The sequence below is a fragment of the Lepidothrix coronata genome, unplaced genomic scaffold, assembly GCF_001604755.1.
Source record: "Lepidothrix coronata isolate B3197 unplaced genomic scaffold, Lepidothrix_coronata-1.0 Scaffold229, whole genome shotgun sequence".
NCBI classification, from domain to species: Eukaryota; Metazoa; Chordata; class Aves; order Passeriformes; family Pipridae; genus Lepidothrix; species Lepidothrix coronata.
The window spans coordinates 792,437-820,056 of record NW_016690409.1 but is presented as its reverse complement, the minus strand read 5'-3'; the positions used below and the strand labels follow the sequence as shown (position 1 = coordinate 820,056).

The following is a 27,620-nucleotide window of genomic DNA, read 5'->3' as shown; positions in this document are numbered from 1 at the left end:
GCTCAGAGGGACCCTGCCTGCTGTGGAAAGAAGATTAGTCCGGTCTTTAGCTCCCCAGCAGAGGTTCTGGCAGAGCTGTCTGATGCTCCCCAGGCCACAGCAGCCATCACTCCAGGGCACCACGGGACCTTCTGCAGATGAGTGGCCACATCTGGAAGCTATCCCTGGCACTCCAGTGGCCATAGGGCTGGAGCCCCCCAGTTCCACTCTTTGGTGGAGCCAGCAGAGCCTCCGGCTGGGTGGCAGGAGCCTCTGCCAGGGAGACACCCAATGATCTCAGCACGGCCCCGGGGCGAGGATGGCCACCTCCCTCCTGGGGCATCCGGAGGGGATGGGCAGGGACAGGACAGGCAGGGATGGGATGGTGGCTGCTAGCCAAAGGCCTGGGCCCCCCACCCAGCCTGGCATCCCCGGTACTCCCGGCCAAGCCCCACCCGGAGTGCCAAAGAAGGGGCTTGGCCCGTGCAGGGTCAGGATCCTGGTGCCTGGGATTCTTCTCCCAGTGCTTCCCCTGCTCAGGGCAAATGCAGGCATCCCCTAGTGCTGTGGAACCAGCTCCAACTGCAGGGACTCCCCGCCCCGCCTGACTCAGCGGAGCTCCCAGATGCGGGCGGGATGCGGAGACTGCTCGTCCCTCCCCTCGGGGTCACCCCTCAGAGTCAGCGGGGAGAGGCGCCCCGGGGCAGCCGGCGCTCCCCACCGCGGCGGGGCGATGGACGGGGCCCCCGCCGGGGCAGGAGCCAGCACCGCCCGCTCCCCACCGCCGGGGCCACCGGGTCAGGAAGGGCCGCCGCCAGCAGCCGCTTCCTGCCCGGCGCCGCCACGGGGAGCCAGAGGGGCCCGGGACTGCCGGGGCGACTCGTCGAGGCCAGGCTGCCCCGGGGCGGGACCGGTGCTGTCCCGGCAAGCGCTTCCTGCGGGACTGGACCGGGCCCGCAACAGAGGCGGGGCCGGGCGCACCGAGCATGGGCGGGCACCGGGGCGGGATGGGCAGCGGGCTCAGACCCGCCGGGCTCGGCCCGTCCCCCGCATCCCGTGGGGGTGTTCGCCGGGCTGGCACGGGCCCGCTCCGCCGGGGGAGCCCCGCGCGCCCCGAGCCCACTGGAACCGCCGGGAACAGCGGGAGCACCGGGACCACCGGCGGCAGCGGGGCGGGGGCGTGGCCGCGATGCGGGGGCGTGACCTGCGGCGGGACAGGGGCGTGGCCGCAAAGCGGGGGGCGGGGGAATACGCGAGACCGGAGGCGGGGCCTGGGGCCAGGCGGGGCGGGGCCTGAGGCTAGTCTGGGCGGGGCCTGGGGCCGAGCCGGGCGGGGCCTGGGGCCGGGCGGGGCGGGGCCTGGGGCCGGGCGGGGCGGGGCCTGGGGCCGGGCGGGGCGGGGCCGGCGCGCGCGCAGTGCCGAGGGGGCGCGCGGCCTCCCCGTGTCGCGATGGCCGAGCAGTGAGTGCGGGCGGGGCCGGGGGGTCCCGGGAGGGGAGCGGGGTCCCACAGTACCGGCCGGGACCCTGGGCGGCTTCGGGGCCCAGCCCCGCTCCTCGGCCCGCCGGCATCGCCGGCCCCGGCTCGCTCCGGTGCGTGTTGTCGGAGCGCACGGGCCCGGCCGGAGCGGCGCGGGAGCGGCTGGAGCTGGACCTGCGGCTCTCCGGCGTCGTGTCCCGGAGGGGGATCAGGGACCCCAGCAACGCCCCGGGGTCAGGCGCTGCCCCGGGGGCTCGCGGGGCAGGAGCGGCCGGTCCCGGTCAGCGCCGCCCCTCGCTGCTGTCCCGGGCCTGTTCGTGCGCCTCGGCCGCGGGTGTTCCGCAGGCAGGAGCACTGCAGACAGACCGGGCCGTCATTTTGCCTGGTTCAAGTCTATGATGCATTTAAAATCCACAGGGATGTTTTTCTAATATCACTTGTTTCCGGGATTGAGCTCTCCGTTATTTGATGTTTACTCTTTCTGTACCGTTATAGAAAAATGGAAATTGCCACTCCTCCGACATCGAAGTGCATCATGTACTGGAAGAGGAAGGTCAAGTCCGAGTACATGCGTCTGCGGCAGCTCAAGAGGTTCCAGGCGAACATGGGAGCAAAGGTACGGGCATGGCAAGGGCTGGGCTGGGGCATCCCTGAAACGCTTCCCTGCAGCTCAGAGAGTCCAAGCAGTGCCAGGGGGTGTCAGCCTGTGGATTGATAAGCTGTTCTTGACTTGCAGGCTAGATCAGTGGGAACAGATGCTGCTTCTCCCCGTGCTCTGTCCTTGGTCTCGGGCCATGCAGGCGGTGGCTCTCGCACACAGAAGGCTGTTGGATGAGCCCAGAAGGGCTTGTTTCCACTTGTTTTTTACAGTATCTCCCTGCTGAACCCTCTTAGTGCTGTGGGTTTCAGATGACTTTCTCTTGGCAGCAGGATTTCAGAGGGGATCAGCTGGGATCAGGAGTTGCCCTGAGCTCCCTGGCTGTTGGGTGGGTTCTCAGTGCAGTTTTGTACCAACGCTGAGTTTAATTAGAATTTCATCTAATGAGTATCACCAGTCTGAAATGCTCAGCCTTGTTTGTGTTTTGATGCTCAAAAGAGAATCTCAGGAAGAATTTTAGTGTTCTCAACGGGATTTCTTAAATTTTGAGAGCTCCTTTCTCTCCTTTCAGGCTCTTTTTGTGGCCAACTTTGCAAAGGTTCATGAAAAGACTCAAATCCTGAATGAAGACTGGAAGAAGCTGCGAGTGCAGCCGGTGCAGTTGATGAAGCCAGTCAGTGGGCACCCATTCCTGAAACAGGTGTGCAGTGGAAAAGGAGCACAGCAGCAGCAAGTGGGGACTGGAACCAGGGCTCTGCAGGGAGCTGTGGGGATATGGGATGAGGTTTTGCTGTCCTAGGTCAGTGTCAGGCTGTGCCTTGCACTTCTGGGATGCAGAAATGGGCAAAAAGTACCCCAAAGGTTTTTTCCTGTGCAGGAATCACAGAGTGGATGTGGGGCTTCCATGTCTTTGTCCTTTGTCTTTGAATTCTGTTTTCTCTCAGGCTGTGGCAGCCTCTCAGGGCGGTTCCTCACTGCCCTTCTCTGTACTTGTATTCCAGTGCACTGTTGAGAGCATTTTCCCAGGATTTTCAAGCCAGACGCTGTACATGAGGACCCTGAACACGGTGGCACTAGTTCCCATTATGTACTCCTGGTCCCCTCTTCAGCAGAATTTCATGGTATGTGGGAGGCTGTGAGGCGCAAGGTCTTGGTGTGGTTGGTGTGTGATTGTTACACAGCTGGGAAGTGGTTCTTCAACCCACTTGTTTCAGGCAATGTCTGCTCGAGAGATGATGGAAAGTGTTGTTTTAGATGCTTGTTTTGTGGAATCCCATAAGCCAGCCATGTCTCAGCCAGGTAGCCTTTACACATGGCTCTTTGGCAGGGTCAAGGAGTTGCTTCACAGGGTTCAAGGAGTAAATATGTTTTTGGGGGTCTCGCTTTATTTGGGTTTTCTCCTAGGATTTTTACGTCCTTTTAAACAAAGAATTTTATTTCTTAGGCAGGTCCTTTCCTTTGTGACTGGGTGACAGTGGGATAGCACTGACATGTCAGGGATGAGACATCTGAACTTCTGCTGGTCCCTGTGTTGTTGGCAGGTGTGAGGGACTGGAGCAGCCTCGGCCACAGCCTCGCTGGTATCAGCAAATGCTGCTTTTCTGATTTGTGTCTGATCTCTCTTCAGGTGGAGGATGAAACAGTTCTGTGCAATATCCCTTACATGGGTGACGAGGTGAAGGAAGAAGATGAAACCTTCATTGAAGAACTTATTAATAACTATGATGGGAAAGTTCACGGAGAGGAAGGTAACCTGGGAGCAGCCAGCCCTGTCCCTTCAAGGCCAGGTTGGATGGGATGTGGAGCAACCTGATCTAGTGCCCTGTTCATGGCAAGAGGTGGAATGAGATGAGCTTTAAGGTCCTGTCCAGCCCAACCCATCCTGTGGTTTTATGGTTCAGTCTCTTGCAAATAACATATCTAAGTAATTCAGAAGTCAAAAGGTGGCAGCAGTAACCAGGTTTTCTGTGGGAGCTCTCAGAGCAGGGAAACAGGACTGTGCCTGCTGTTCTCCTTTGCAAGGACACAGTCCTGCCTTTGGATATCCTGCTTCATTCTAGGCCTGAGGTGCTCTGGAGCAGATACTTCTGTGCACAGGGATTCACAGGCTCCTCTGGGATGCTGAAAATATGCAAGGGGGTGGGAGGAACTCAACAACTCTGTTCTGCTTGTGACTTTAGCCAAGAGTTTAATCAATGAAAAGCCAGTATATTCCCCTGCAGCACTGCCTGTCCCATCATAAAACTGCCTGGGGGGAGAAAGGCAGGGAAAACTCTGATGTGGCCTGTCCCCACATTGCTGAAAACGATAAAACACTCCTGACAAAACTGAGAGAAGGGCTCGGCTGGTAGCAGTGCTGTGGCTGGCCTGTGGTTTGCCATGGCAAGGAGTGAGAAGGATGGTGGCAGTCCCACATCTCTGTGTTTCAGAAATGATCTCAGGGTCAGTCCTCATCAGCGATGCCGTATTCCTGGAGCTAGTGAACGCCCTGAATCAGTACTCGGATGAGGAAGAGGAAGGACACAATGATTCTGAGGTGAAACAGGAGGATGGGAAAGAGGAGCTGCCAGTCACAAGGAAAAGAAAGCGAATTGCAGCAGAAGGTGGGTTTGGCCACAGAAATAGGCATTATGGTGGTCACGTTTCCATCCTGCTCTGGGTTGTTCTCACTGTCCACTGTGGACAGGACAAGAAATCACCAGCTTAAAGTGTGATGAGAAGTAATTTAGATGAGTCATCTGGAAACACATTTCCTGGTGAGATTAGCAGAGCTGGATGTTATCTGAGGAGGCTGTGGTAGCTCTGCATGTGGAGGTTTTCAAGTGCTGGTCTGGCAAGCACCTATCAGGGAGGTGTGGGTGGATCTGTTTCTGTGGGAGGCAGGGAGATGGGACATTTCAAATCCCTTCCAGACCCGCTTTCCATGTATTAGTGTTTCTCTTCCCTCTCCTGTGCCACCTGGAGCTCTTGTTGCCTAGAGGAAGCTCTGGTCTGTAGGATTTTCCTGTGTCCTCGATGACCTTAGGAATGCTGACAAGTAGTTTTGTCTTTGTCCTTGATCTGTGGTGCCACAAGTACCAGGACCTTTGTGGATGTAGAAAAGCATTGTCTGAAAGTCCTGCCCTGGGACAAATAAATAGTAATAATGCTTAAGAAATGTTGATTCTTCCAGCAGTACATCATACTGTGCTGAAAGTGATCATGCACTGATTCTGAAAATGCCTTAGCCTGGTTGCAGGACTTTAGGCTTATCCATTGTGTATGGGATTACATTTCTGTCTTAAAATACAAACCTGAACATCGCTGGAATTGCTCTGTGTGAGAAGGAAAGGCCCGTTCACATCAGCTTGGCTGAGGAATTCTGTCTCCTCTTCTTTGTAGGTAGCAAGAAGTGTTCCAAGAAGCGTTTCCCCAATGACATGATATTCACTGCCATTTCTTCCATGTTTCCTGAGTACGGCTTTCCAGAGGATATGAAAGAGAGGTAGAAGATCTCTGCTTGGGTTCTGTTACCTTTCTTAGCAAGAGCTGCAATCTCTGTTTCAGAGGCCAGCTCTGGCCAGGCCACAGAGCTTGGTGCCTGCAGGCTCCATGGGCAGAGCACGTTTTGAACCTTACAAAACCTTACAAACTGCAGTTCGGCCTCGAGGTACCTGGGCCAGAGTCCGACGGGCCCAGGTAGTGACGTAGCCGTGTAAAGTGTCCCAGATGGGAGAGCGTGCACATCCCTGGGTGTTTCTGTTTGTCAACAGGTACCGGGAGCTCACGGAGGTGTCGGACCCCAACGTGCTGCCGCCACAGTGCACTCCCAACATCGATGGGCCATGTGCCAAGTCAGTGCAGCGGGAGCAGTCCCTGCATTCCTTCCACACCCTCTTCTGCCGCCGCTGCTTCAAATACGACTGCTTTCTGCATCGTAAGTGCCATCTCGGCCGGACGCTTCCCTAGAGCCCTCTCTCCTCAGTTTTCCTCTGCACGCCTTGCTTAGTCCGTGCTGCAGTCTCTGGAGGGTGGTGCCTCCCGAGTTTGCAGTGGGGCCTTAGGAGCTGACAGGTGCCCAGAAGCCTTTTGTACAGACGGCTCCACTCTTTGCTCCCGCGGACGGCAGACCGACCTGCGTGGCCGTCCCCTCTCCGCGCTCAGCACGCCTCATCCGAGCTCCCGGCAGTTTGTGCCGTAGTCCTGCCACCACCAGACTTTGCTCTTGCTTTGCAGAAGCTCGTCAGTGAAAGGCATGAATGTTTCACTGCCAAAGTCTGGACATGCCCCTGTGTTTTGTTGCCTCACTGGAACTTACAGCTTCATCTTAGTCCTGTTCCTGCGGTTGGTCCTGCCAAAGCCTTTTGGATACTGCTTAGCTGCTGGACCTGCTGTTCTCCAGGTCTAAGGGCTTCTTTGGGAAGTCACAGGACTTTTTTCCAGTGAATTATTTATTAAAAGATATAATATTAAGATCACGTGGTCTTTTTGTTTCAGTCTGAAAGCAGATCCTTTTCCTATGGCCTCTCCTTTCCAAGCTGCCGAGTCCCCACTGTGGGTTGGAGCAGGGCTGCCCCGGGGGTTCACCTGCCACAGGAGCCCTTGGACACGCAGGCTCCCGCTTCCTGTCCCTTGCAGAGTGGGGGGAGACTCTTGGAGAATGCTAATAGTAAAGATAACTGTTACTTTTTCAGCTTTTCATGCTACTCCTAATGTGTACAAACGAAAGAATAGAGAGACCAAGATTGAGCCAGATCCTTGCGGCGCAGACTGTTTCCTCTGGCTGGTACGTTTCTGCGTTGCTGCTTTAGAAACCACAAGAGAAGTGCCCTGGCCAGCCCTGCTCTGCAGAGCTCTGTGGACCTTTTTCGCAACTTCCAGAATTAGTTCTAGTCCTTGTTGGATTCAGGACAGCGTGAATGGAAATGCAGACCTTACCAGATGCATATTTTAGCAGATGTCCAGCAAAGACTAATTCCAGAGCTAGCAGATGGGAAATTGTGTGACAAATGATTTCTCTGGACTCAGTGCAGTGTTAGAGAAATTAAACCCAGGTTAAAAAGGAGCAGAACAAGAGGCCAGGAAGATACAGAGGAGTGGGCTGAGGGGGGGCCAGGGCCAGGAAGCCTCTGCTGACCAGGCAGGGTTTGGCACTTGCTGAAGAGACCACACGTGGCCGGCCTCTTCCACCTGTTCTTGGTGGTGGCAGGACAGGGTTTGTCCCAGGGCCTGTAGAAAAGCCTTCCTGCCTTCCCTGGTCATCTGCCACTCGTCTTGTCTTCTGCTCTGCTTGCAGGAAGGAGCCAAGGAGTTTGCTGCGCTGCACAACCCCCGGTCCAAGTGCTCAGGCCGGCGCCGCCGCCGGCACCACGTGGTGGGTGCGTCCTGCTCCAACACCCCAGCAGTCACCGAGACCAGGGAGGGTGACAGTGACCGGGACACGGGCAACGAGTGGGCCTCTAGCTCCTCGGGTACGGTGCCAGCCCCGGGACACCCGCTCACCTCTGGTGTGGGCAGTGAGGGCGGGTGGGTTCTCACAGCTGGAGTTCTCCTGGGGTCCCCTCTGCTTCCAGCACAGCTGGGAAGTTTGGAGTTAGCAAACAGTCGGTGTTCCCAGAAAACCTGAGGGACACCAGCCCTGCCCTTGCTGTTATTGGATTCACTGTCCTCTCCCAGGAAGAAGGAAAGTTGGCAAGAAAAGCGAGAGCTTTCCTGGGACCTGCAAAGCTCAGAGCGAGCCCTTGGCTCTGAGCACTGTTCCCAGCCAGAGGCAGGAGTGTGTGGCCAGGAGTGCAGTGCGGGGTTGTGAGGCACTATGAGGGGACCACTGGCCCCCAGAACCACGACGGCCAGGTGCCTTCTTTCAGGGTGTGTTTGGCTTAACATCTGCCTTTCCTGCCAGAGGCCAACTCCCGCTGCCAAACCCCCACCAAGCAGAAGCTGAGCCCGGCCTCCTCCCAGCTGTTTGCAGTGGAGACGCCACAGGAGCCTGTGGAGTGGACGGGAGCTGAGGAGTCACTCTTCCGTGTCTTCCACGGGACCTACTTCAACAACTTCTGCTCCATTGCCAGGCTGCTGGGGACAAAGACCTGCAAACAGGTGGGTGCCCAGAGCAGGCGATACAGCAGCAGGAGAGGGGCCAGGGCTGGGGCCAGGGCTGGTGCCTGTTGGTTTTATTTCTCTGCCACAAACCTCCCTGAGGAAGGTGTCACATCAACACATTTTGAGTCTAGGGTATTACTCTGCAGCAGTGCTGCTGTTGACAGAGCAAGCCCTCTGTGCCAGTGCTGTGGGTTCCCTCCTGTGTGTTGCAGCCAGGCAAGCAGGCGCTCATTTCCCAGGCAGGAGGAGCACATGGGCAGGGAAACAGGGCAAAGCTGCTGCTCACTGGGCCTGGGACTGGGAGCCCCACTGTGTGTGCTTGCTCACACTCTCGGATTATGCTTTTGATAAAACAACTGAAGTGCACTGAACCTGTTTCGTCTTTTTGCTTCTGTTCTCTGGTAGGTCTTTCAGTTTGCGGTGAAAGAATCACTTATAACAAAACTGCCAACAAATGAATTAATGAATCCATCCCAGAAGAAGAAAAGGAAGCACAGGCAAGTGTTGGACAAGCTTGTTTTGTTCCTTAAATGCAACCAGATCCGCTCCTTTTTGTGCCAACGCATTCCTGGTAATCCCCATCTGGCCCCCATCTGTGCACACATCCTGCTGTCACACGGACTGCTGGTGCTGCCACTGGGCGCTGGCCCTGGCCCAGCTCGAGGGCTGCTTCCCTTGCTGGAGGCTCGGTGGTTCTGGGGTCTCGGTGGCCCTGGGCTCAGCCCAAAGACAGGGCATTGCTGGCTGCAGCCTCTGCTGCCACTGCCCTAACAGCAGCCTCATCCTCAGCTCCCCAACCTGTGACCCACTTTCTGTGCTGATCCCAGTGTGTCCAGTATTATTCTGGCTCTGGTGTTTGCCTTAAAAAGCTTCTGCTGCAGCTGCATTGCTCTCATCTTTCTCCATTTTATGGCGGCTGCTGATCACTAATGCATGAACCTGCCAAGCCTGTCTCTGCTGTGCTGGCTGCCGGTGCAGAGCAGTCCTGGCCGGCTCTCCCTGATGGCTCATGCATCCCCTCAACCCTTTCTGCTCCTTTTCCAGGCTGTGGGCTGCACACTGCAGGAAGATCCAGCTGAAGAAAGGTAGTGTTGGCTGTGGCTGTGTCATGGGAGGTTTGTGAGGGTCGAGTTCTCCAGCTCTGACTGCCACAGCGGGACAGCCATGTCCTGCTCACCATCCTGGCAGCTCCACAGTGCAGAGGGGAGCAGCTCTGCCCAGTCAGGCTCCCTGGGGTGCTGGGGGCATTGTGGCCGTGCCAGTGCCCGCTGAGGCCACATTTCTGGTGGGGTTTGGTGCAGCCAGGGGGAGGCTGAGAGCTGGTGTGCAACCCTACTGTACACTGGGCTGTGGTCAGTGAGCACAGCCTTGTGCCTGTGGGAGCCCTCACCAGTGCAGGCAGATTGGGAGCTTGCACCTTCTCTGCTCCAGTGCCCTGCATGTGCTGCTTTGAAAAGATTCCTGCAATGTACAGCTTCTAATCCGGGCATTTCTCATCTTGCTCTAGATAATTCACCAACCCAGGTGTACAACTACCAGCCCTGTGACCATCCGGAACATCCCTGTGACAGCTCCTGCCCTTGCATCATGACTCAGAATTTCTGTGAGAAGTTCTGCCAGTGCAACCCTGACTGTAAGGAGAGGCCGAGGACTATTGGGCAGGAAAGCAGCCAGCTCTCCTGGCACAGAGCAGAGGGAGGGTGCAGAGCTGGGGCATGCCAGGGGCCTGCTTTATTCCTGCACTCACTGCTCTGTCCATCTGCAGCAGTTTGATTAGCAGCTGTTAAAGTCCAAAGGGAAATAGTTCCATGCTGCCCTGCAACTCTTGGCAGCTGAGAGACGCTGCTGTTAGAGAATGCTCATCACGGTATCTGTATCCCATGGGTGCTCTGCTGCTGGTCCCCTGTGAGCAGGATGTGTGACCAGCATTTAGGATGGGCATTGGGTCACTGCTCTGCCATGTTTGTTTTTCGTGTCTGGGCTTTCATTCCCAGCTCTGCAATGGAAGCAACAGCCAGGCTTTGTTCTGTCCCTGCCCAGGCCCTGCCGGGGCGAGACCTGGCTAGGGGAGGAACATCTGGGGCAGGGACCCTGCGTGGCCCCTCTGTTCTCTGCCAAACCTCACAGTGCAAACCCGTGGGCTGTGTCACTGCAGGTCAGAACCGCTTCCCGGGCTGCCGCTGTAAGACCCAGTGCAACACCAAGCAGTGCCCGTGCTACCTGGCTGTGCGGGAGTGCGACCCCGACCTCTGCCTCACCTGCGGCGCTTCGGAGCACTGGGACTGCAAGGTGGTCTCCTGCAAGAACTGCAGCATCCAGCGAGGTCTCAAAAAGGTATTGACAACAGCATGGCAGGGGCTGCCTCAGGGCTGATACACAGCTGCTGCTGCTGCTGTGTGGGAGGGGGGCATGAGGCCCCCGCAGCTGCCTGAGTGCTGAGGTCTGGAAGAGAAGCTGCTCTGCCCTGGGCTTCTGCAGCACTTACTCTGGAGTGGGGATTGTGGATGTGAAAATCAGGAGACGTGAGTTACGTGAGGAAGGGTTGAGAGCAAGTGAGTGTAAAAAAAAGTGGCTCCAGAGAAAGGTTTAGTCTTGAATTCTGCTGGTCAGGGCAAGGGATTTTGCATTAAAAAAAAAAAAATCAGAGAAAGTTGCAAATTAGTGTGTGTCAAGTCCTGTGCAGCTCCATATAATGGTGTAAGTCTGTAGGGAGCCGTTTGTCACCATAACAAGGGGATGCTGGATGGACACTGACTCCCCTCTGCCCCTGTGATCTGGGTGCTGTGAGGTGCTGTACCTGCCAACCCTTCCCACTTCCTTTCACCTTGGTTCCAGCATTTGTTGCTGGCCCCGTCGGACGTGGCTGGCTGGGGCACTTTCATCAAGGAGGCTGTGCAGAAGAACGAGTTCATCTCCGAGTACTGTGGGGAGGTCAGTGCTGCTGTGCCGGGCGCACGGGGGTCTGCCTGTGGGGGGAGGGCTTCCTTCAGCCATGGGGACAGCAGGGACAGCTGCCTTCCCCAGCTCTGCCGTGGCCATGGGCTCACTCTGACCAGGTTTGGAGAGTGAGTCTTGTGCTATTTCAGAACACATCTCAGTACCTCTGGCCCTCCACTGTGGAGGAGCGTGTTCTATGTGCGCTGCTCCCTGGGAACCCTGCTCTGGCCTCTGCCCCATCCCTGGGAGCCCTGGTGAGCTCCTGCCTGTGAGATGGGAGGGAGGGCAGGAGCGTTTTTCCAGGAGGCAGGTGAGTGTCTGGCTCACCCCTCAGCTGCTGAGTCTTTCAAGGTGTTCTCCCTCTACAGCTCATTTCCCAGGACGAGGCTGACCGGCGCGGAAAGGTCTATGACAAGTACATGTCCAGCTTCCTCTTCAACCTCAACAATGGTAATTCCCTGGGGCTGCCAGGGCTGGAGAGGCCAGGGCTGCTGGCCAGGCAGGCAGGCTCAGCCCAGGTGACAGGCCTGGCCTTACACCACAGTTTTCTTCTTTTTTTTCTTTTTTTTTTTTTTAAATAGATTTTGTTGTTGACGCCACCCGCAAAGGAAATAAAATCCGCTTTGCTAACCACTCGGTGAACCCCAATTGCTATGCCAAAGGTGAGATCCCCCTGCCCAGTCAGACCAGGCAGGGTACAGTGCTGTGAGAGCTCTGGTCCAAGCTGGGGCTGCCCGTCTCTGATATCATCTCTCTGGTTGCAGTTGTAATGGTGAACGGAGACCACCGGATTGGCATCTTCGCTAAGAGAGCCATCCAGGCAGGAGAGGAGCTCTTCTTTGACTACAGGTACCTTGGACAGCAGGGGACTGGGCTGCAGGGGTGACCCCACCTTCTGTAGAGGTTTGTGGGGACTGTGGGAGGTCATTGCTGCAGCTGTGACTTCCTGTCTTGCAGGTACAGCCAGGCAGATGCCCTGAAGTACGTTGGCATAGAGAGGGAGACAGACATCATCTAGGCCCGGGGGCAGTCCCGGCACACCTTGCTGCTGCACCTTGTAAGCAATGCCATGTTTGCTTCACGCTGACATGACTGCTGCTGTTCCCACTGCTGTGTGTGTCACAAGTGCTACTTTCCATCCAGACACCCAGAGAGACTCGGGGCAGGAGTGTGAGCAGTGCCTGTGCCCCAGCTGCTGTCCTAAGGTGGTTTCCCCTCTGCCCCAGCTGGCTGGGGCACAGGAACCACCCAGCCATGGCTGGAGTTGGCACCAAGGGATACCTGGGGATGGGAGAGCAGCACTATGCAACACGTCACTTTGAATAGGGATGCCACTGAGCTGGGTAGAGACAATGTTAAAGTCAGTGCCCATGGTGGCCCAGGGAAGGCTCCTCGGAAACCTGCCTTGGGCTTTGTGATCCTCTGGCCCTGGGGATAAAGGGGAAATATTCTCTGGCGGGGTGAGGTTTGGCCTTAGCACCCAATGCAAAAAGGAAAGAAAAAAGCACTTTAAACTAATCCCCAGCTGGTGGCTGGGCCCTGTGTTTCATGCTGGGTATGGAGGGACTGCAGGCATCCTGGGCGACCTGCATCCGTCAGCACCTTTGCAGGGACATCGCTCTGGGTTTGGGACAGGGCAGGCTGATGGGGCCTGGCATGACCTGAAGGTTGGGGCTGTCCCCTGAGAGCCACATGTGCTGCCAGCTACCTGCCCAGCCTGGTGCTGGGTGCTGGGCCGTGCTCCACCCAATGTCCAGGGCTGGGTTCCCAGGATGGTTCAGGGAGCCTGGCCAAGCCCTGGTCTGGCACCGAGGGGGCTGGGGCCCCCCAGCCCCCTTCCAGTTGTGTGGTACAAGAACACAGAGAGCTGCTGTGTCTGCCTGGGAGCCAAGCTCTCCCTGGCCCAGCCCTCACCATGCTTCCCCAGTTCCCTGCCACGGCAGGCCAGGCTGTCTGTCCATCCTTCCCACTGTCCATGATGCCCTCCTGGAGCTTGGAGGTGTTTGGGTTTGTCTGGAGCAGTGCTTGTACCCCAGCACCTGCCTGAGCCCCGCTCCCTGCCACCTCCGTCCGCCTGGCTCCCCTCAACCCTGCTCTCGGCTCAGCATCTTCTGCCACTTCGGCCATAGCTGCACTATGCCAGGCTTTTGTCTGTGGTTTGTTGACGGTGAATAATGGTAATAATAATGCACTTTAAATAACATGGCTTGTAGCCTTTGTCATAATAAAGTGGTAGCGAAGACCCTCCCCTGCTTGCTGGTCTCTGTTACCTCGGGAGCAGCTGGCAGCAGCCTGTTCCCTGCCTGTCCCCTGCCTGTCCCCTGCCTGCTGGGCTCAGCCCAGCCATGGCTCCTCAGAGCCCAGGGGGAAGCGCGAGTGGTCAGGAACTGCCAGCTGCCCAAATCACACTGGCTCAGGGTGGGGAGGGGACAGAGGTGTGTGGCAGGGAAAGCAGGACACGATGTGTGTGTGCAGCAGCAGCTGAGCTGCCTCTAGCCCTGGCTAATTATACCCTGCATCCCATTCCAGGAGCAGGAATTGCTGGTGTCTGTGTGGTCCCTCTCCTGGTGCAGGCTAAGCTAGGGTGAGGGGAGAGGATCTGCCTGGGCTGCCAAGGGGAAGGCTGGGGAGTGTCAAACGCTGTCATTCTGCCTTTATTTTATTATCCTCACATCTCATTCAACAGAACAGGATTTTTAAAAATAAAGTGCCCAGTGGAGCCAGGCCTTTGGGTAGATAAATGCGTTTCTGTAACATCATCTTACCACAACACAGCGAGTGAACAGGAGCTTTCCCTGGGCTGGAGGTTATCAGCGGGACTGGCACTTCATACAGAGAAGTAGCAAACTACAGACCACGCACCATGACACGCGGAACGTCGGGCCCGCGGGAGCTTCCGTTTGGTTTTTTATACAAACCGATAGAATAAAAAAACCCAGAGTGTAGTAGAATATCCAGCAACAAAAATGGTAGAAAGGATCTGTACCTGATCTTATGAAAGCAGCATCTCAGCAAGGTGCAGCGGCGGCATGCGCGGCGCCGGCGCAAGGTATTGCTCGGCGCCCCGGCTGTGCGGGGCCAGTGCTCGTGGCTCTGCGTGGCGCTGGCGAAGCGAGCAAAGCAGCGGGTCATCTACGCGGGCAGCGCTAACGGGTGGCAGCAGCCGGGTGCCCCCGGCCAGAGGGAGGGTGGGGGCCGGGGCCGGGGCTCCCCACGGGAGGCCAGGCGGGATTTGGCAGCTGCGGGGGCAGCAGCCTGCCTCCGGCGAGGGGGCTGCCGCCGTGCCCAGGGCGAGTGGGGCTGGGGCTCGGCAGGTCACAGCCGTGCTCCGGGGCCGGTCGGTGGTGGCCACGGGGAGGAGATGGTGGCCGGTGCGGTCTGGGCCGTCCAGAGGAGGATGTTGGCAGTTCAGGTGTGCTCGGCCCTTTGGTCCCGCGACGCTCGCTTATCCCCGGGCAGGTCTTGGGGATGTGGGGGCTGTGAGCCTGTCCCACCCCCAGCCCCTGCTATTCCCCTCTCGCCTCCTCCAGGATCTGGGGCAAGTTCTGGTCCTTGCGTGCCGACGCTGGTTTGGTAGCGCTGCCATAGTCCTGGATGGCCTTGGGTTCGTTGGTGTGGTAGGAGCCCTTGTAGCGGTGGTGGTAGAAGTACAGCAGTGCCAGCAGCCCCCCCAACAGCAGAAGCAAGAAGATCACAACTGTGGGGGAGAGGCAGCAGTGAGGATCTGGGAAGGAGGTGCAGGGCCAGGGCAGAGCATGAGACACCATCCAGGGGCTTCACTTACACCCAATGATGATCCCAATCCAGCCGTCATCATGCACATGGGGGAACTCTGCAGAGATAGAGTGGGTAGCTGAGAGTGGGCTGCAGCGAGGTCTTGTGCTGGAGCTTCCCCTCTGCAGCTGGTGCTTGTCAGGGGCTCTGTTCAAGCCAGGGTCCCACCACAGCACCTACCTATGCCCATGTACCAGGGGTCCATCTCAGGAGGGATGAGGATGGTGGTAAGGGGGAGCATTGAGGCACAGCTTGACTCCACCAGCTCCCCCCGAATGCTGTAGGGCCGCAGGGCACTGGTGGGGTGGAAGATGGTTTTGAGGGGCACGAGGGTGTTGAACTTCACCCCTGAGAGGCAGCCTGAGAAGCCAGGTGTGTTGTAGCGCTGGATCTCGGGGTCAATCACACCGGTTTCTGTGGGAGTACAGAAGGAGATAGCTCATCCCTCCTGGAGAGCAAGGGCCATGCTGGGCAGAGGAGACCCTGGAGACTCCAGCATGGGAAAGGGGTGGCTAAGGGCTGGACCCAGCTCACCCATCACACGCCCCAGGTAGAGGTTTTTGGGAGAGTCCAGCTTGCTGTCCACAAACAGGGAGAACTGTTGCTCCATGACGGGGAGATAGTCCACCTGGGAGGCAGGTGCCCAGTGTCAGCGCCCATGAAGCCACCCCACCTATACCCCTCTCAGCCTGACCTGCAGCCCCAAAGCCCCCAGTCCCTGTGGGGAGGGTGCCCTGGCCCATACCTGGGTATACAATGTGCGGTGCAGGCGGGTGATGTTGACACGGTGGGGCCTCCCATCTGTCACTGGCTTGGTGGTGAGGGCGAAAACGTAGGGGCTGGTGCCCAGCTGGTAGCGTAGCTGCAGGCTCCCTGCGGGCAGTGGGGGCCATCAGCAGGGCCAGAGCTCTCAGTGGACACATCCAGCTCGTCTATAGGGCTGGGGAGTAGCATCCACAGAGAGGAGGGTCCCATGCAGCCCCAGAACTTGGGGGGGTCCCCTCAGGCTCTGTGTGAGCACCAGGGCAGGGAGCCCTGCCCTCACCATCATCCTTGATGAGCACGGCCATATAGTCCTTTACAAAGGTGCTGACATAGAGCAGCACAGCGGGCGCTGAGGTGGTGCTGAAGCTGAAGCTGACCTCCTCGCTGGTGAGGTTGTAGCCAGGCAGGGGCTGCCAGGGGCTGCTGATGATGCTGGCGAACTCGCGGGCGGCGTACAGAGACACAGGCAGGATGTTGTACCGCACCCAGGTGCCCTCCTCAAAGTACCCGCCGATATCTGCGGGGGAGCCCACGGGGTGAGGGAAGTGTCGGCTCCTCAGCCCCTCTCACCCCATGGAGCACAGCCCTTACCGTGGTTGCAGAAGGGCCCGGTGAAGGCGGAGATGCTGCAGTTGCAGCTGTAGTGGCTGTAGCGCTCAACGCAGAGCCCGCTGTTCTGGCAGGGCACCGGCGGGTCCTGGCAGTAGCCGGTGCAGTTGACCCGCACGCCCTCGGTCTCGTTAGCCTTGCCCTCCAGGTTGAGCGTCACCCCGTTCATCCGCAGCCCCCGCAGGCACCCCAGGAATGGGCGCATCTTGTGCTCCGCTGCACCTGCAGTGGGGCCGAGGCTCAGCACCCTGTGGCACGCAGGGACCTGGGGGTGTGGGGCCACAGCCAGGGGCTCTCACCGACATAGAGGGGCCTGTCAAACTCCAGGCGGACAAAGCTCTGTGGGGGAGCTCGCCGGACCACCCAGGGCAGCTTGTCCACCCGCAGCCGTGCCAGCTTGACGTTGAGCTCAGCCTTCACCTGGTGCCACTCATCATCGTTCCAGGGCACCACTGACCGCACCGTCAGGTTCTCATCCCCGTTCCCAATGTCGTAGATAAACACCACATCCCTGGTGGCTGCAAGGATGTGGTGTTGTGAGGAGCCCCCCAGCCCTGCCGCCCCCCTCAGCCCTGCCCCCCCTGCCCCCCGTACTGTTGAGTTCAATGCGGATGTAGTTTCTGGTGCCAGGGTTCTCCAGGAAGACTCCAGATAGGGCAGTAGTCTTGAAGTAGAAGGAGATGTCAAGGCTGTGATTGGCCTGAAAGGTGGGGAAGATCAGGGCTGCACCCCTGTTGAAGGAGACGGTGTTCCAGGTGTTGCCTGTGGGGAGCAGGAGGGGCAGTGAGGGATGAGCAAGGACCCTCCCTGTGTGGGGGACCTCGCAGGTGTGGGACCCCTGTGGGTGTAGGCACTCTGCAGGCAGGGGACCTTCCGTGGGGCTGGTCACTCACGGTCTCCGTAGCATCGCAGGGGCCCCAGCAGGAACTGGGCTTCAGAGCCAGTGCGGTTGGTGTCTCCAACCACAACCTGGGTGACAGGCAAGTGGTCCACAAAGGTCAGCAGACCTTTGTCTGTCCTCCTGCAAATGGTGCGTGCATCAGAGTGGCCGTGAGGGGCTTCTGTCCCTTTGCCAGCCTGCACCCCTATTACCCCCATCTGAGGGCCCCAGAGTCTGTGCCCCCCACGCCTGCAGCCCCCGCCCCTCAGCCTCTGTCCTGCAGACCCCACCACTCACCACAGTGCATGGTCGGCATCACAGTTGCAGAAGTACTGGGGGTCGGCACAGTTCTTGTCCAGCCCGCAGGCGCAGCGCTGGATGCCTGGCCGTGAGCCACCCCAGTAGTAGTGCCGTTCATCATTCCGGCCCATCCAGAAGCTGAAGGGCAGCCCAGCTGCAAGCACAGGGGAGGGTGAAGACACTGTCCCAGAGCACAGCCCTGCAGTGCAGCCCCAGTCCCCCCAGCACTCACAGGGAGTGTTGAGCAGGCGAGAGCTGTAGCAGTGGAACTCGATGCGCTGCTCGCAGTACTCAGAGGCATTGGCCAGTGCTGAGACCTCAGCCCAGGAGGCGTTCCAGTACTCTACAGCCCCCAGGTAGAGCTGGTCCACACTGGAGCCCGTCACCCGTGTGGCGTAGTGGCGGTTGTGACGGATGATGGTCCATGCTCGGTCCTCTGCACTGACAGGGAGCTTTTAGGACTGGACCCCCAGGACACCCTCACTACCTCTATCCTGCTCCAGCCCCAATACACAGGCAGGGCTGGTCCCCAGGGGCACTGGACAGAGGGACCCCCTGGCCTCCTGCTGCCCCCACCTCGGATGTCACAGTACACCATGAAGGGCTTGAGTGGCCCGCTGCCATCCGGGTCGATGGTGTAGTTGCCCGAGGTTTTCCCGCTGACCCGGTAAGCATCACATGATTCTTTGTAAAGGGCTGAAAGAGAAGAATGAGGTGGGGGTCAGTGTGAGGGGGACACTAGGCAGAGGGAGGGGCCACAAGTGCCCTTACTGTCCCTGACCCACAAGTCTCCAGGCTCACATTTGTGACAGGTCTCCCCCTTGTACCCCGTCAGGTCGCAGATGCACATGAAGTCATCCCAGGACTGGATGCAGCGGCTGTCATGCTCACACAGGTTGGGGGTGCACCTGAGGGTGCAGAGGGCTCCTGTCCCAGCACCAGCACAGCCCCCCAGTGCCCCTCACTCCCAGGCAGCACCCCTGTCCCAGTTGATACCTGTCCGTGATGCCGCAGACATTGAAGAACACATTGTGGTACTCCGCCAGCCGCTGATGCACCAGCAGCTCCACATCCACGGGCTGCAAGTCCACGTTCAGCATCTGCAGGCAGCCATGGAAGGCTGTCTGGTTCGACCTGCAGCCCGTGACTGAGGCTGGCTTGGGGCAGCCTGCAAGACAGAGTAGGGTGAGCAGCCCCCAGGCACATGTCACCCTGGCCTCTGCCCCACTGCCCACCTCCAAAGAAGTATTGGCCTCCAGTACGGAGCTGGAATGGGTGTGCCACCCGAAACTCGGCGCCATCATCATCATCAATGGTCACAACAGCTGAGCCTTCCCGTGCCACCAGGTGCACTGAGTGCCAGAAGCCGTCATTCAGGCGATACCCTGTGGGGACAGGTGGGTGTGTGGGGAGGCTCCGCTGCCACACTGGCCCCACTCCCCATGTTGGCTCCCCAGCCCACCTGCGGCAAACTCCAGCTTCTTCTTGCCAGGCTGGGCAATGGAGACATTGACCTGCCCCTCGCTCAGCACCATCTCGAGGGAGCCCTGGCCATCAGAGAAGTTGGTGTAGAGCAGGAGCCCAGTGGTGTCCCAGGAGCGGAAGCGGAAGCTGACGGCCAGGCGGTTCCTCCGTGGGATCCCTGGCACCCGCAAGTAGTTGTTGATGCCAGCAAAGGTGATGGGGGTGTTCAGCTGGTCCTGGCAGTAGTGGCCCACACTGCCCTGGGGACAACCACGGGATGAGATGAGGAAGGGGATGTTCCCATGGCAGGGAGGCCCCTCCCATCCCCACAATCCTGGCCCCAATCATGCCCAATCGATCCCAATGCCTGGTAGAACCAGGCAGGCACCCCAGGCCAGGGATAACCTTGCATGGTCAATGTGGTGCCGCTTGGCTGAGCACGGCTGCTGCCCAGCCCCGCGCCACCCCACAGCGGGCAGGGAGCCTGGCCTCAGGCAAGGGGTCACCCCCCAGTGGGGCTAAGGACATTCAGGAAAAGGATCCTCCCACAGCAGGGACAGGACCCCCAGAGAAGGGGCACCCCCCGGCCTGGACCTCGAAGCGGATGTTGGGTCTCCGGTGCCGGGCCAGGTCAGCGATGTTGACCCCATTGAAGATGATGTTCTCCACGCAGCCCCGGAAGTTTTGCCGGTAAGTGAGGTGCTGCTTGTCCTGGTCAATCACCCCCCCAAAGAAGATCTGGGAGGTAGAGGGAGAGGGTCAGTCCCTCTCTGGGGGGACACCACCAGTCAGCATCCTGGCAGTCCCCCGCCTGCTGCACCCACCTCAGTTTCGAGGTCAAGCTGGTCGAAGGTGCCACGGCAGCGGAAGCGCTTGACCTCCCCGTCCAGCGTCAGGTTGACGTAGTGGCCGAGGCGCTCAATGTGCAGTGAGTGCCAGTGCTGGTCATCCAGGAGGCTGCCCACCGCCACTGTTGTGTGGCCCTCACTGGCGTGCAGTGGGCTGCTGCCTGGGGAGGGGCAGCGTCAGCCAGCAGCCCTCTGGCCCCATGTCCTCAGCCCCCTGGCCCTGGCTCACCTAAGCTGATGTGCAGGAGGAGCTGGGCCTGTTTGAGCTCCACCGTGATGTAGTCACCCTGTGAGCCCTCTCCATGCATCAGCACCCCGTCCTGCTCCAGCGTTTTGAAGTTGAAGGAGATGTCATCCTCAAAGGTGCTGACCCTCTTAGCCCGGAAACGGTAGGAGATGGCATCATCCCCATCAAAGTAGAGCACGTGCGACCCTGGGGAGAGCAGAGCAGCCCCAGCCATGTCACTGCCTGCAGCAGCAGGTGCCCTGGCACGGGGAACACTCCCATCTGCTGTGGTCTATGCCATGGCTGCAGACCATTTGGGCGCAATCCCCTCTGAGAGTGTTTTCCACAGTGCTAGAGACAAGGTCCTGCTGCACAGGGCTGCTGGAGCCCCTGGCCAGGTACTCACTGTAGGGGCAGCCGTAGAGGCCCAGGCGCAGCCCGATCTTTCCCCGTGGATTCCATGCCACTGGGATGATGCGGATGTAGCGTGCAAGGATGGGGTAGTGCAGGTCATGCCGCACCACCCCACTCTCGTTCACATTCCCAAAGAACGTCTGGGGATCAAGGGTCGCTGTCAAACACCTTGCTCCAGGCGAGGGGTTTCTGCCCCCCTCAGAGGACCCCCTCCCGCAGGGACCCCAGGACTCCCCCCTACCCAGTTGCTGCCCTGCTGGAAGAAGGGTTTCCAGCTGGTGGGGTGGTCTCCGTAGAGCACGATGTAGCGTGTCAGCCAGTCATAGGTGTTGAAGGTTCCCTGCGTGGCCACCGCGTTGATCCGGTGCTTTTGCATCAAGTCGATCTGGAGCCAGGGCTGCTTGTCCCGGGGATCAGGGGACCAGCCGCTGGTGCCTGTGGGGGAGCTGCTCAGCTGATCCCACAGCCCTGCACCCAGTGGCTCCCAGCTGAGCAGGGGCTTCTTGCTCGGCCCCACCCCAGCACCCGACTGGGTTCCTCAGCCCTCGCCGAGGACCCCCCGGCCCACGTGCCCCGCCCAACCTGCGTCCCGATCCTGCAGGGTCACTCACTGTGCAGCCGGGCAAAGCTGGGCGAGTAGAAGATGTTGTATCTGGAGGAGGCACCGATGGAGTAGGAGTAAAGGGGAGCGACGAGCTCATCGTAACATGGTCCTGTGGGGAGAGTGGGGCTGGGGGCGTGCTCGGGGCACTGAGCTGGGCAGTGCCCCTATGGAAGCTCTCCCGACACGACCCTGCAGACTCTGAGGGCTCTGGGGACCCCTACAGACTCTGTGGGCTCTGGGGACCCTGCTGCCTCTGAGAGCTTTGGGGACCCCGCGGCCCCCTCGGGCCGGCGGCGCGGCGGGCCCGCTCCGCTCTCCCCTCCCACTGCAGCGGAGCTGACACACCTCTGCGGGCCCCGGCGCCCGCACCAGCCGCCTCTGCACTGACGTGGGCGACGGGACCCCCCGTCCCGCCCTGCCCCGCCCTGCCGGGTCACAGTCCCTCGTGGGAGCCCAGGGGGTCCCGTGCAAACCCTCGCGGCACCGGCAAAAGACGCTCTGACGGGGTCGGAGTCCCGAACCCCTCTCACAGGGTCCCCCCTGCCGTGTCGGACGAAGCCCGGGGAGTCCACGAGCACCCCCAGCTCTCACTGCAAGGCTTGTGCTCCATCGCCCCCCGGTCCACCGCCCCCCATCCCACAGCCCCCCATCTCCATCCCTTTTCGCCCCGAACCTGGGGAAAGGGGCCGAGGGCCCCGGCTCAGGGGGCCGCAGGGAACTGTCCAGTGCGGCCAGGACCTTGCCGATCCCCGTGCCAGAGGAGATGCCCTAAGCCCCGGTACCGGGCCCAGCCCGGTTCAGCCCCGCGGCCGGGTCGGCCCGGCGGGCGGCGGGGCTGGCCGAGGTGCTGGCGGAGCCCGGCAGGTCCGGCGGGGCTCCCCCGCTCGCTCGGAATCCCCGGGCATCCCGGATCCTCGGGGCAACACGGCTCCCCCGGTCCCCGGAGGCTGCGGGCGGGCGCGGTTCCGCCGGTGGTGGCGGGGCTGCTGGGGGCCGCCCCGGGCGGGGCGGGGAGGGGGAGAACCCGGACGCCCGTGTCCGGCGGTGACCTTGAGGACGATGCGCACCGGGGCAGCAGAGGAAACCGAGGGATGCCCGGGGGAGAACGGGGGATGGTCGTGAGAGCGGGGTTGCGGGGGCGGCTCAGGGATGCGGGGCCGGGGTGGCAGGCGCGGTCCCGCAGTGCGGAGCGGCCGCTCCCGGGACTGCGGCTCCACTTACGTGCCAGGCAGCCGGGGCCGGGGCGCAGGAAGCCGACGCAGGCGGCGAGCAGGAGCCCGAGGAGGCGGCGGGCGCCCATGCTGAGCGCCCCGAGCGCCCTCGACGCCGCCGCTCCCGGTGCTGCAGCCGCACGGCGGAGCGGGGCCGGCGGCTCCGCCCATGGGGCGGGGGGGGAGGCCGGGACCGGGCCGGGGGGGCGCGGGGGCCGGGCTTGGCGCAGCGCAGAGCCCCGGCCCCCCTCGCCGCACCTCGGAGCAATGCTCCAGCCGGCCGCCCGATTCCCCCGGTCCTCGGCCCCGCGGGGTGCCGGCCGCCTCGGGCTGCACCGGGACACGGCTCGCGGCCTCGGTGGGCTCGCGGGGGGATGCACGGGCATAGCGAGGCCGTGCAGGAACTCCTCTGGCATCCCCGGGAGGTTCCTCTGCAGCGCCTGGCCCTTGTCGAGCCCCGAGCCCCCCCAGCCCTTATTCCCTTGCAGCCCCGGTCTGGAAGGGGGGCTCGGAGCGGTGCCCGCAGCCCCCCCGCAGCAGATGTGGCGGCGGTTTGTAATCAAGCCACAGATTAAGGCCTTCAGGTCTCGGGGTCGCTGCTCTCTCCAGTGGTGCAGAAGAAGGGATTTAGCCCGTGTCTGCTCCCAAACAATCCCCAGATGCCCACAGAGGGGCCGGGGGGGCTGGCGACTGCCTGCCCTACATACACCTACAAACCCTCTGTGCCCCGTGTCCCCTGGCCCCTCAGGAGCAGGAGACCCACTCTCCCAGGAGCCCTAAGCAGCTCTGAGGGATGGGGATGCCCCAGGAGCTGCTGGGTCCATGCTGGCTCTGGGCGCTGGGCAGGAGCTCGGCAGGGCAGCTCCACACCACTGGCTCTCAGCAGGGCAGCACAGCCATGACCTGCGGGTACCCAGTGCTGGGGCTCCTTCCTGCCCAGGCAGAGTCGAGACCTGGGCTGAGGAGTGAAAGAGGGAACAGAAAGCCCCAGGTGTGGCAGGGATGATGTGGGACAGCCAGTGGTGCACTGAGAGTTCTGCTACCGGGAGCTGGAACCATGTGCCAGGGTCATTGGCACCTGCCCTCCTGTCCCCCAGACCCCAGCAGTGCTTTCGGGTCCATCCCCAGGAAAGGCACAGCCCACCTGACCTTATCCTGACACCCCAGGGTGCTACCTGCTCTGGCCACAGCCCCCATGTCCTCTCCTTGTGCTGGGTCAGGTCTGTGACAGCCCCAGTGGGGACATGCAGATCCCTGATGTGCTGTAGGGCCAGCATTGGCCCTGGGACTCTCCTCCCTCCCCTTCCCTCAGGATGCAGGGTGTAGGATGGCACCCCCTGAGCCAGCACTGGGCAGAGGTCTGCAGCCACATCCCTGCACTGCAGAAAGAGCAGGGGAGGGGAAATGACCCTCCAGCAAAGAGCTCTGGGGAACCCCCAGGGACTGGAGTGAACCTCCAGACTGACTGGCCAGTCACTCTCCAGCCAGGGCACAGCAGCTCCACAGCTGCACAGCCCCACAGCTAGTGCCTGGGACCCCACACCCGTCTGGAGGCAGCAGGAGGGCTGAAGGCAGAGCTGGGATAAGCCGCAGCAAAGACTGATGTAGCGGGGGAGAAAGGGGGATTGAGGGATTACTGTGGCAAACGGCTGGGAGCCTGTTAAAGCTGGGGATCAATTTGCTCCCCCCTGGGAAGAGGAAAGTGGGGCCTCTGCCCCACAGGAACTAATCTGCTTCTTAATGAGGAGCTGGGAATTTTGTTGTCAACAACCAGCAACATCCCTGCCCAGAGCCACAGGGGTGCAGGGGCACAGGGGCCTGGGGTTGCAGGGATGCAGAGTGCAGGGCCAGGCTGGGACCTCTGGGTAGGAGGTACAGCCTGCACTAGCAGCCACCCCAGCTCCTGGAACCACCATGTTTCCATCAGGATGAGATGATCCTGGACCAGACATGGCTCTGCTGATCCCACTTGAGCAGCATCCTTCCTATGCCCAGCTAAGTGCCAGCCCACAGCAGCATACACTTCATTTCTTAGCCCTATTCCCTCTAGCCTCCCCTCCAGACCTGCAGAGGAGCCACCAACAGCCTCAGGGTGGGCTGGGGTCCCCTGCACATGCTGTGTGCCCTTGGCCAGACGCCGTTCCTCTGGCTGGGTGCTCCCAGGCTTGGCCCACAGTCCTGCATGACAGGGACTGAGTGGAGCTGCTATTTCTGTCCCCAGCATGCAGATGTAAAAGATGCACAAAATAAAAGATTCAGGACAGGTTCCGTAGGGGAGCCACCTCACCTTCCTCCATGGGGCTGGGCCTGTGCTCTGCACTGTTTTCGGTATCAGAAGAGGCACGTGGTCAAACCACAGGTTACAGAGTGCTGAGACATCAACAGCTCCAGACCCACCGAACACGGGAAAGGTCCTGCTGTGCAATGCAGAAACAGGTGAGAGGCTGTGGGGTGAGGGGTTTGCTGGGGGCAGGAACCCCCACACTGTCTTTTCTTATGTTTTTTAGATAGTTTTCTTGTGAACCGTGTGGGTTTGGGCTGAAAGGCAAAACCCTATGGAATCCGGGCAGTACCTGGTGTTCCGGTTCCCTGGGGCCCAGAGCAGGGAAGGAGCTAGGAGAGCTGCTGGAGAGTTAACCCTCCCAGACACTGCATTCAGATGCCACCTGTGGCCCCAGAGCAGGTGGGGGGGCTCAGGCCCAACTGCCTGGACTTGCTGACATGGGCCAGAGTGAAATTGCTGTTGGGAGACTGCTCTGAGTCAGAGCTGTGTCGGATCCTGACATCTATGGCAGTGGGGTCCCAGCTGTTCAGTGCCAGGCTGCAGTGCTGTCCCACTGCCCCAGAGCAGGGCTGAGCAGCTCTGTGCGCAACTGCCCGCAACATGTGCAAGGCAGTGGGATGCCCTGGGACCTCCCTATCTGGGGCCAGGGCCAGGGAGTGTGGGGCTGTGTCTGCACTGGGATCCCCAGGGTGGTGCATGGGTGGGTGGATGGTTTGGCCACCCAGGGATGCTGGTGTGGAGCCCCAAGACCCGACTGCCCAGGGTAGCCAGGGCTGTAGGCCGGGTGCTGATCCCCAGGGGATGCTGGAGCAGCTCCCCAGGCAGGTGCAGGATTAGTCCGTGGGACGTGGTGCTGTGCTGGGGATGTCATAGCCGGGGTCACGTCCCTTCACCAGCTCTGCATCGCAGGCAGCTGCTCGGGAAGTGTGCGGTTGCTCTTGCAATGACTGAGCATGGTGAACCTCCCACTGCTGCGGGGTGGGTGTGAGACAAACCACCCTGCACGTGGGGCTGGGGACTGGGGGCTGTGGCATGCCCGGGCTCCCCGTGGTGAGGCTGGGTGGAGAAGGGCTGCCCTCCCTGGGTGTGGTGCTGCACCCTGTGGCCGGGCTGCCACCACCGAGCCCTCCTCATTCAGTCTCCTTCTGTGCAGGCAACCCCCAGCCCCATCTCAGCAGAGCTGATGGCCACCACCGAGTTCTACTCCTGGGAGGACGAGTACTCGGGGGAGGCCGGCACGCTGCCCGAGCTCTGCGAGAAGCAGGTAGTTCAGGGCTTTGCCCGCACCTTCCAGCCTGTCGTCTACCTGCTGCTCTCACTGCTGGGCACGGTGGGGAATGGGCTGGTGCTGCTCACACACACCCGCTACCGCCGGGCACACAGCGTCACTGACGTCTGCCTCCTGCACCTCGCCCTGTCTGACCTCCTGCTGCTCCTGACTCTGCCCTTTGCCGTCACTGACACGCTGCAGGGCTGGTCCCCAGGTACGGCCGCCTGCAAGGCACTGCAGGGTCTCTACGCCCTCAATTTCTACAGCGGCTTCCTGTTCCTCACCTGCATCAGTGTGGACCGCTATGTGGTCATCGTGCAGGTCCCGGCCGCCTGCCGCCTGCGCCCAAGGGCTCGCCGCCACGGCTGGCTGACAGCGGGGCTGGCCTGGCTGCTGGCCACGCTGCTGGCACTGCCCCAGTTCATCTACAGCCAGGCAGAGCAACACCAGGACCTCCGGCTTTGCCGAGTCGTCTTCCCCCATGTGGTCTCACGGGTGGCCCGGGGGGCCACCAACCTGGTGCAGGTGGTGCTTGGATTCGTGGTGCCCTTCCTGGTGATGGCGAGCTGCTACACGGCTGTGGCACGGACGCTGCTGGCAGCCCGTGGTGCCCAGCCCCACCGGGCACTGCGAGTGCTGCTGGCCCTCGTGCTGGTGTTCGTGGCCCTGCAGCTACCCCACAGCCTGATGGTGCTGCTGGACGCGGCCGAGCTGCTGGCCAGCTGGGAGGTGAGCTGTGCCCAAAGCCGCCGCAAGGACTTGGCGCTGCTGGTCACGGGTGGGCTGGCATACCTGCGCTGCTGCCTCAACCCGCTGCTCTACGCCTTCCTGGGCCAGCGCTTCCGTCGGGAGCTGTGGCTGCTCGCCAGCGATGCCGGCTGCGTGGGGCCCCTCGAGCCGCGCTGTCCCGGCTGTCCCAGTCCCCGCCGGCGGACATCGCTCTCCACATACCTGGATGTGGTGTAGGGGCACAGTGCCTCCAGCCACGGCAGGAGCCAGCGCCCCGGGGCTCGGCCCCTCCGTGACTCCCCGGGGAGAGCCCTACCCATACATGGGCTTGCCCCGGCGAGCAGCCTGGCGCAGGCAGCGCTAGACAATCCACACGGTGATTGCAGACTCGTGGACAGAGGGAAGAGCAGCTCCACAGCACCTGCATGTCCTGAGAATGCCTTCAGTGCCCAGTGACCCGCCGGGACAGGGGTCCCCGCAATATCACACGTGTTCTGGGGGGGATCGTCTAATATCACGCGTGCTCCGGGGGGGCCATGCAATGTCATGCGTGCTCTGGGGGTCCGTGCGGTGCCGGTGAGCTGAGTCGGTGAGTGCAACAGTGGGGCCAGGCAGGCAGCTGGTTCTCACTCTCACAATAAACCTCAGTCGAGTCCCGGTGGGCGAGCGCCATCTCCGTCCGGGCCGGGGCTGCCCCGCGGGCTCTTGCGGGACAGGAGCTCGGGGCCGGGTGGCGGCCCTGTGGCCACCGGCGCTGGCGGGCGATGCCTGCAGGAGGCAGCAGAACCTCGCTCTTCCTGCCCGCCCCCTGCCCGCCCTCTGCCTGCTCGCTGCCCGTCCCCTGTTCACTCGCTGCCCGTCCCCTGTTCACCCTCTGCCCGTCCCCAGGGCCGGAGGGGCAGAGACCCCCCGGAAAATCCCGCCCTGGGTCCGACTGGAAATCCCCTCCTGGGGCGGGGGCAGAGGGACGTACCTCTCCCCTTCTCACTCCCCCCACGAACTCCTGTGCCCCAGCACATCTCGGCCCGGCGGCTCCCCGGGGCCAGGGTGGTGCGCTGGAGATGGCCCAGCCAGACGCCCCCGGGCTGGCACATGACTAGCGGCTCATGGCCACGGGCCGGCAGCACCGGGGCCGTGCGGTGCCTCATGTTCCGGGCTTGGCTGAAGA

At 60.9% G+C, this 27,620-nt stretch overlaps 3 protein-coding genes across 5 annotated transcripts; 2 read left to right on the top strand and 1 right to left on the bottom strand.

The window, feature by feature from the left end:
* Nucleotides 1-1,384: 1,384 nt before the first annotated feature.
* EZH1 (enhancer of zeste 1 polycomb repressive complex 2 subunit) lies at nt 1,385-13,777 on the top strand. 3 transcript variants are annotated; one of them, XM_017834177.1, is made up of 21 exons: nt 1,385-1,440; nt 1,954-2,074; nt 2,628-2,756; nt 3,058-3,177; nt 3,684-3,804; nt 4,486-4,659; nt 5,438-5,540; nt 5,809-5,972; nt 6,730-6,821; nt 7,332-7,506; nt 7,938-8,134; nt 8,543-8,634; nt 9,182-9,222; nt 9,645-9,770; nt 10,293-10,471; nt 10,973-11,068; nt 11,443-11,524; nt 11,656-11,736; nt 11,839-11,923; nt 12,032-12,131; nt 13,761-13,777. In XM_017834177.1, the coding sequence occupies exons 1-20, from the start codon at nt 1,430-1,432 to the stop codon at nt 12,090-12,092; spliced, it is 2,250 nt and encodes a 749-aa protein (XP_017689666.1). In that variant the 5' UTR covers nt 1,385-1,429; the 3' UTR covers nt 12,093-12,131; nt 13,761-13,777. The 3 variants fall into 3 exon arrangements, with proteins under 3 accessions (XP_017689666.1, XP_017689665.1, XP_017689667.1); XM_017834176.1 differs by lacking the exon at nt 13,761-13,777 and having other exon boundaries at nt 12,032-13,320; XM_017834178.1 differs by lacking the exon at nt 13,761-13,777 and having other exon boundaries at nt 1,402-1,444; nt 12,032-13,320.
* On the bottom strand, nt 13,713-22,316 carry CNTNAP1 (contactin associated protein 1). The gene is made up of 24 exons (XM_017834175.1): nt 22,180-22,316; nt 20,966-21,067; nt 20,596-20,789; nt 20,347-20,494; nt 19,944-20,147; nt 19,691-19,875; nt 19,461-19,604; nt 18,865-19,126; nt 18,638-18,787; nt 18,399-18,570; nt 18,204-18,310; nt 17,979-18,098; nt 17,635-17,838; nt 17,400-17,556; nt 17,116-17,243; nt 16,817-16,984; nt 16,522-16,740; nt 16,205-16,444; nt 15,894-16,130; nt 15,594-15,721; nt 15,383-15,476; nt 15,029-15,262; nt 14,859-14,906; nt 13,713-14,771 (listed from the first exon to the last, which is right to left on the bottom strand). The coding sequence occupies exons 1-24, from the start codon at nt 22,256-22,258 to the stop codon at nt 14,581-14,583; spliced, it is 3,915 nt and encodes a 1,304-aa protein (XP_017689664.1). The 5' UTR covers nt 22,259-22,316; the 3' UTR covers nt 13,713-14,580.
* Nucleotides 22,317-25,485: 3,169 nt separating this feature from the next.
* On the top strand, nt 25,486-26,689 carry CCR10 (C-C motif chemokine receptor 10). The gene is made up of 2 exons (XM_017834069.1): nt 25,486-25,503; nt 25,607-26,689. Exons 1-2 carry the CDS (start codon nt 25,486-25,488, stop codon nt 26,687-26,689), a joined length of 1,101 nt encoding a protein of 366 aa, XP_017689558.1.
* Nucleotides 26,690-27,620: the final 931 nt, after the last annotated feature.

What these genes read in the sequence shown, in the direction of transcription:
- CNTNAP1 (XM_017834175.1), bottom strand. Translation starts at nt 22,258, where the DNA reads ATGGGCGCCCGCCGCCTCCTCGGGCTCCTGCTCGCCGCCTGCGTCGGC. An exon ending in GACCCAACATCCGCTTCGAG is followed by an intron (nt 19,127 to 19,460) that starts GTCCAGGCCGGG and finishes GGTTGTCCCCAG; the next exon opens with GGCAGTGTGGGCCACTACTG. An exon ending in CTACCTGGGGCGTGTGATGG is followed by an intron (nt 15,263 to 15,382) that starts GTGAGCTGGGTC and finishes GTACTCCCACAG; the next exon opens with AAACCGGTGTGATTGACCCC.
- EZH1 (XM_017834177.1), top strand. An exon ending in AAAGCGAATTGCAGCAGAAG is followed by an intron (nt 4,660 to 5,437) that starts GTGGGTTTGGCC and finishes TCTTCTTTGTAG; the next exon opens with GTAGCAAGAAGTGTTCCAAG. An exon ending in TCTCCGAGTACTGTGGGGAG is followed by an intron (nt 11,069 to 11,442) that starts GTCAGTGCTGCT and finishes CTCCCTCTACAG; the next exon opens with CTCATTTCCCAGGACGAGGC.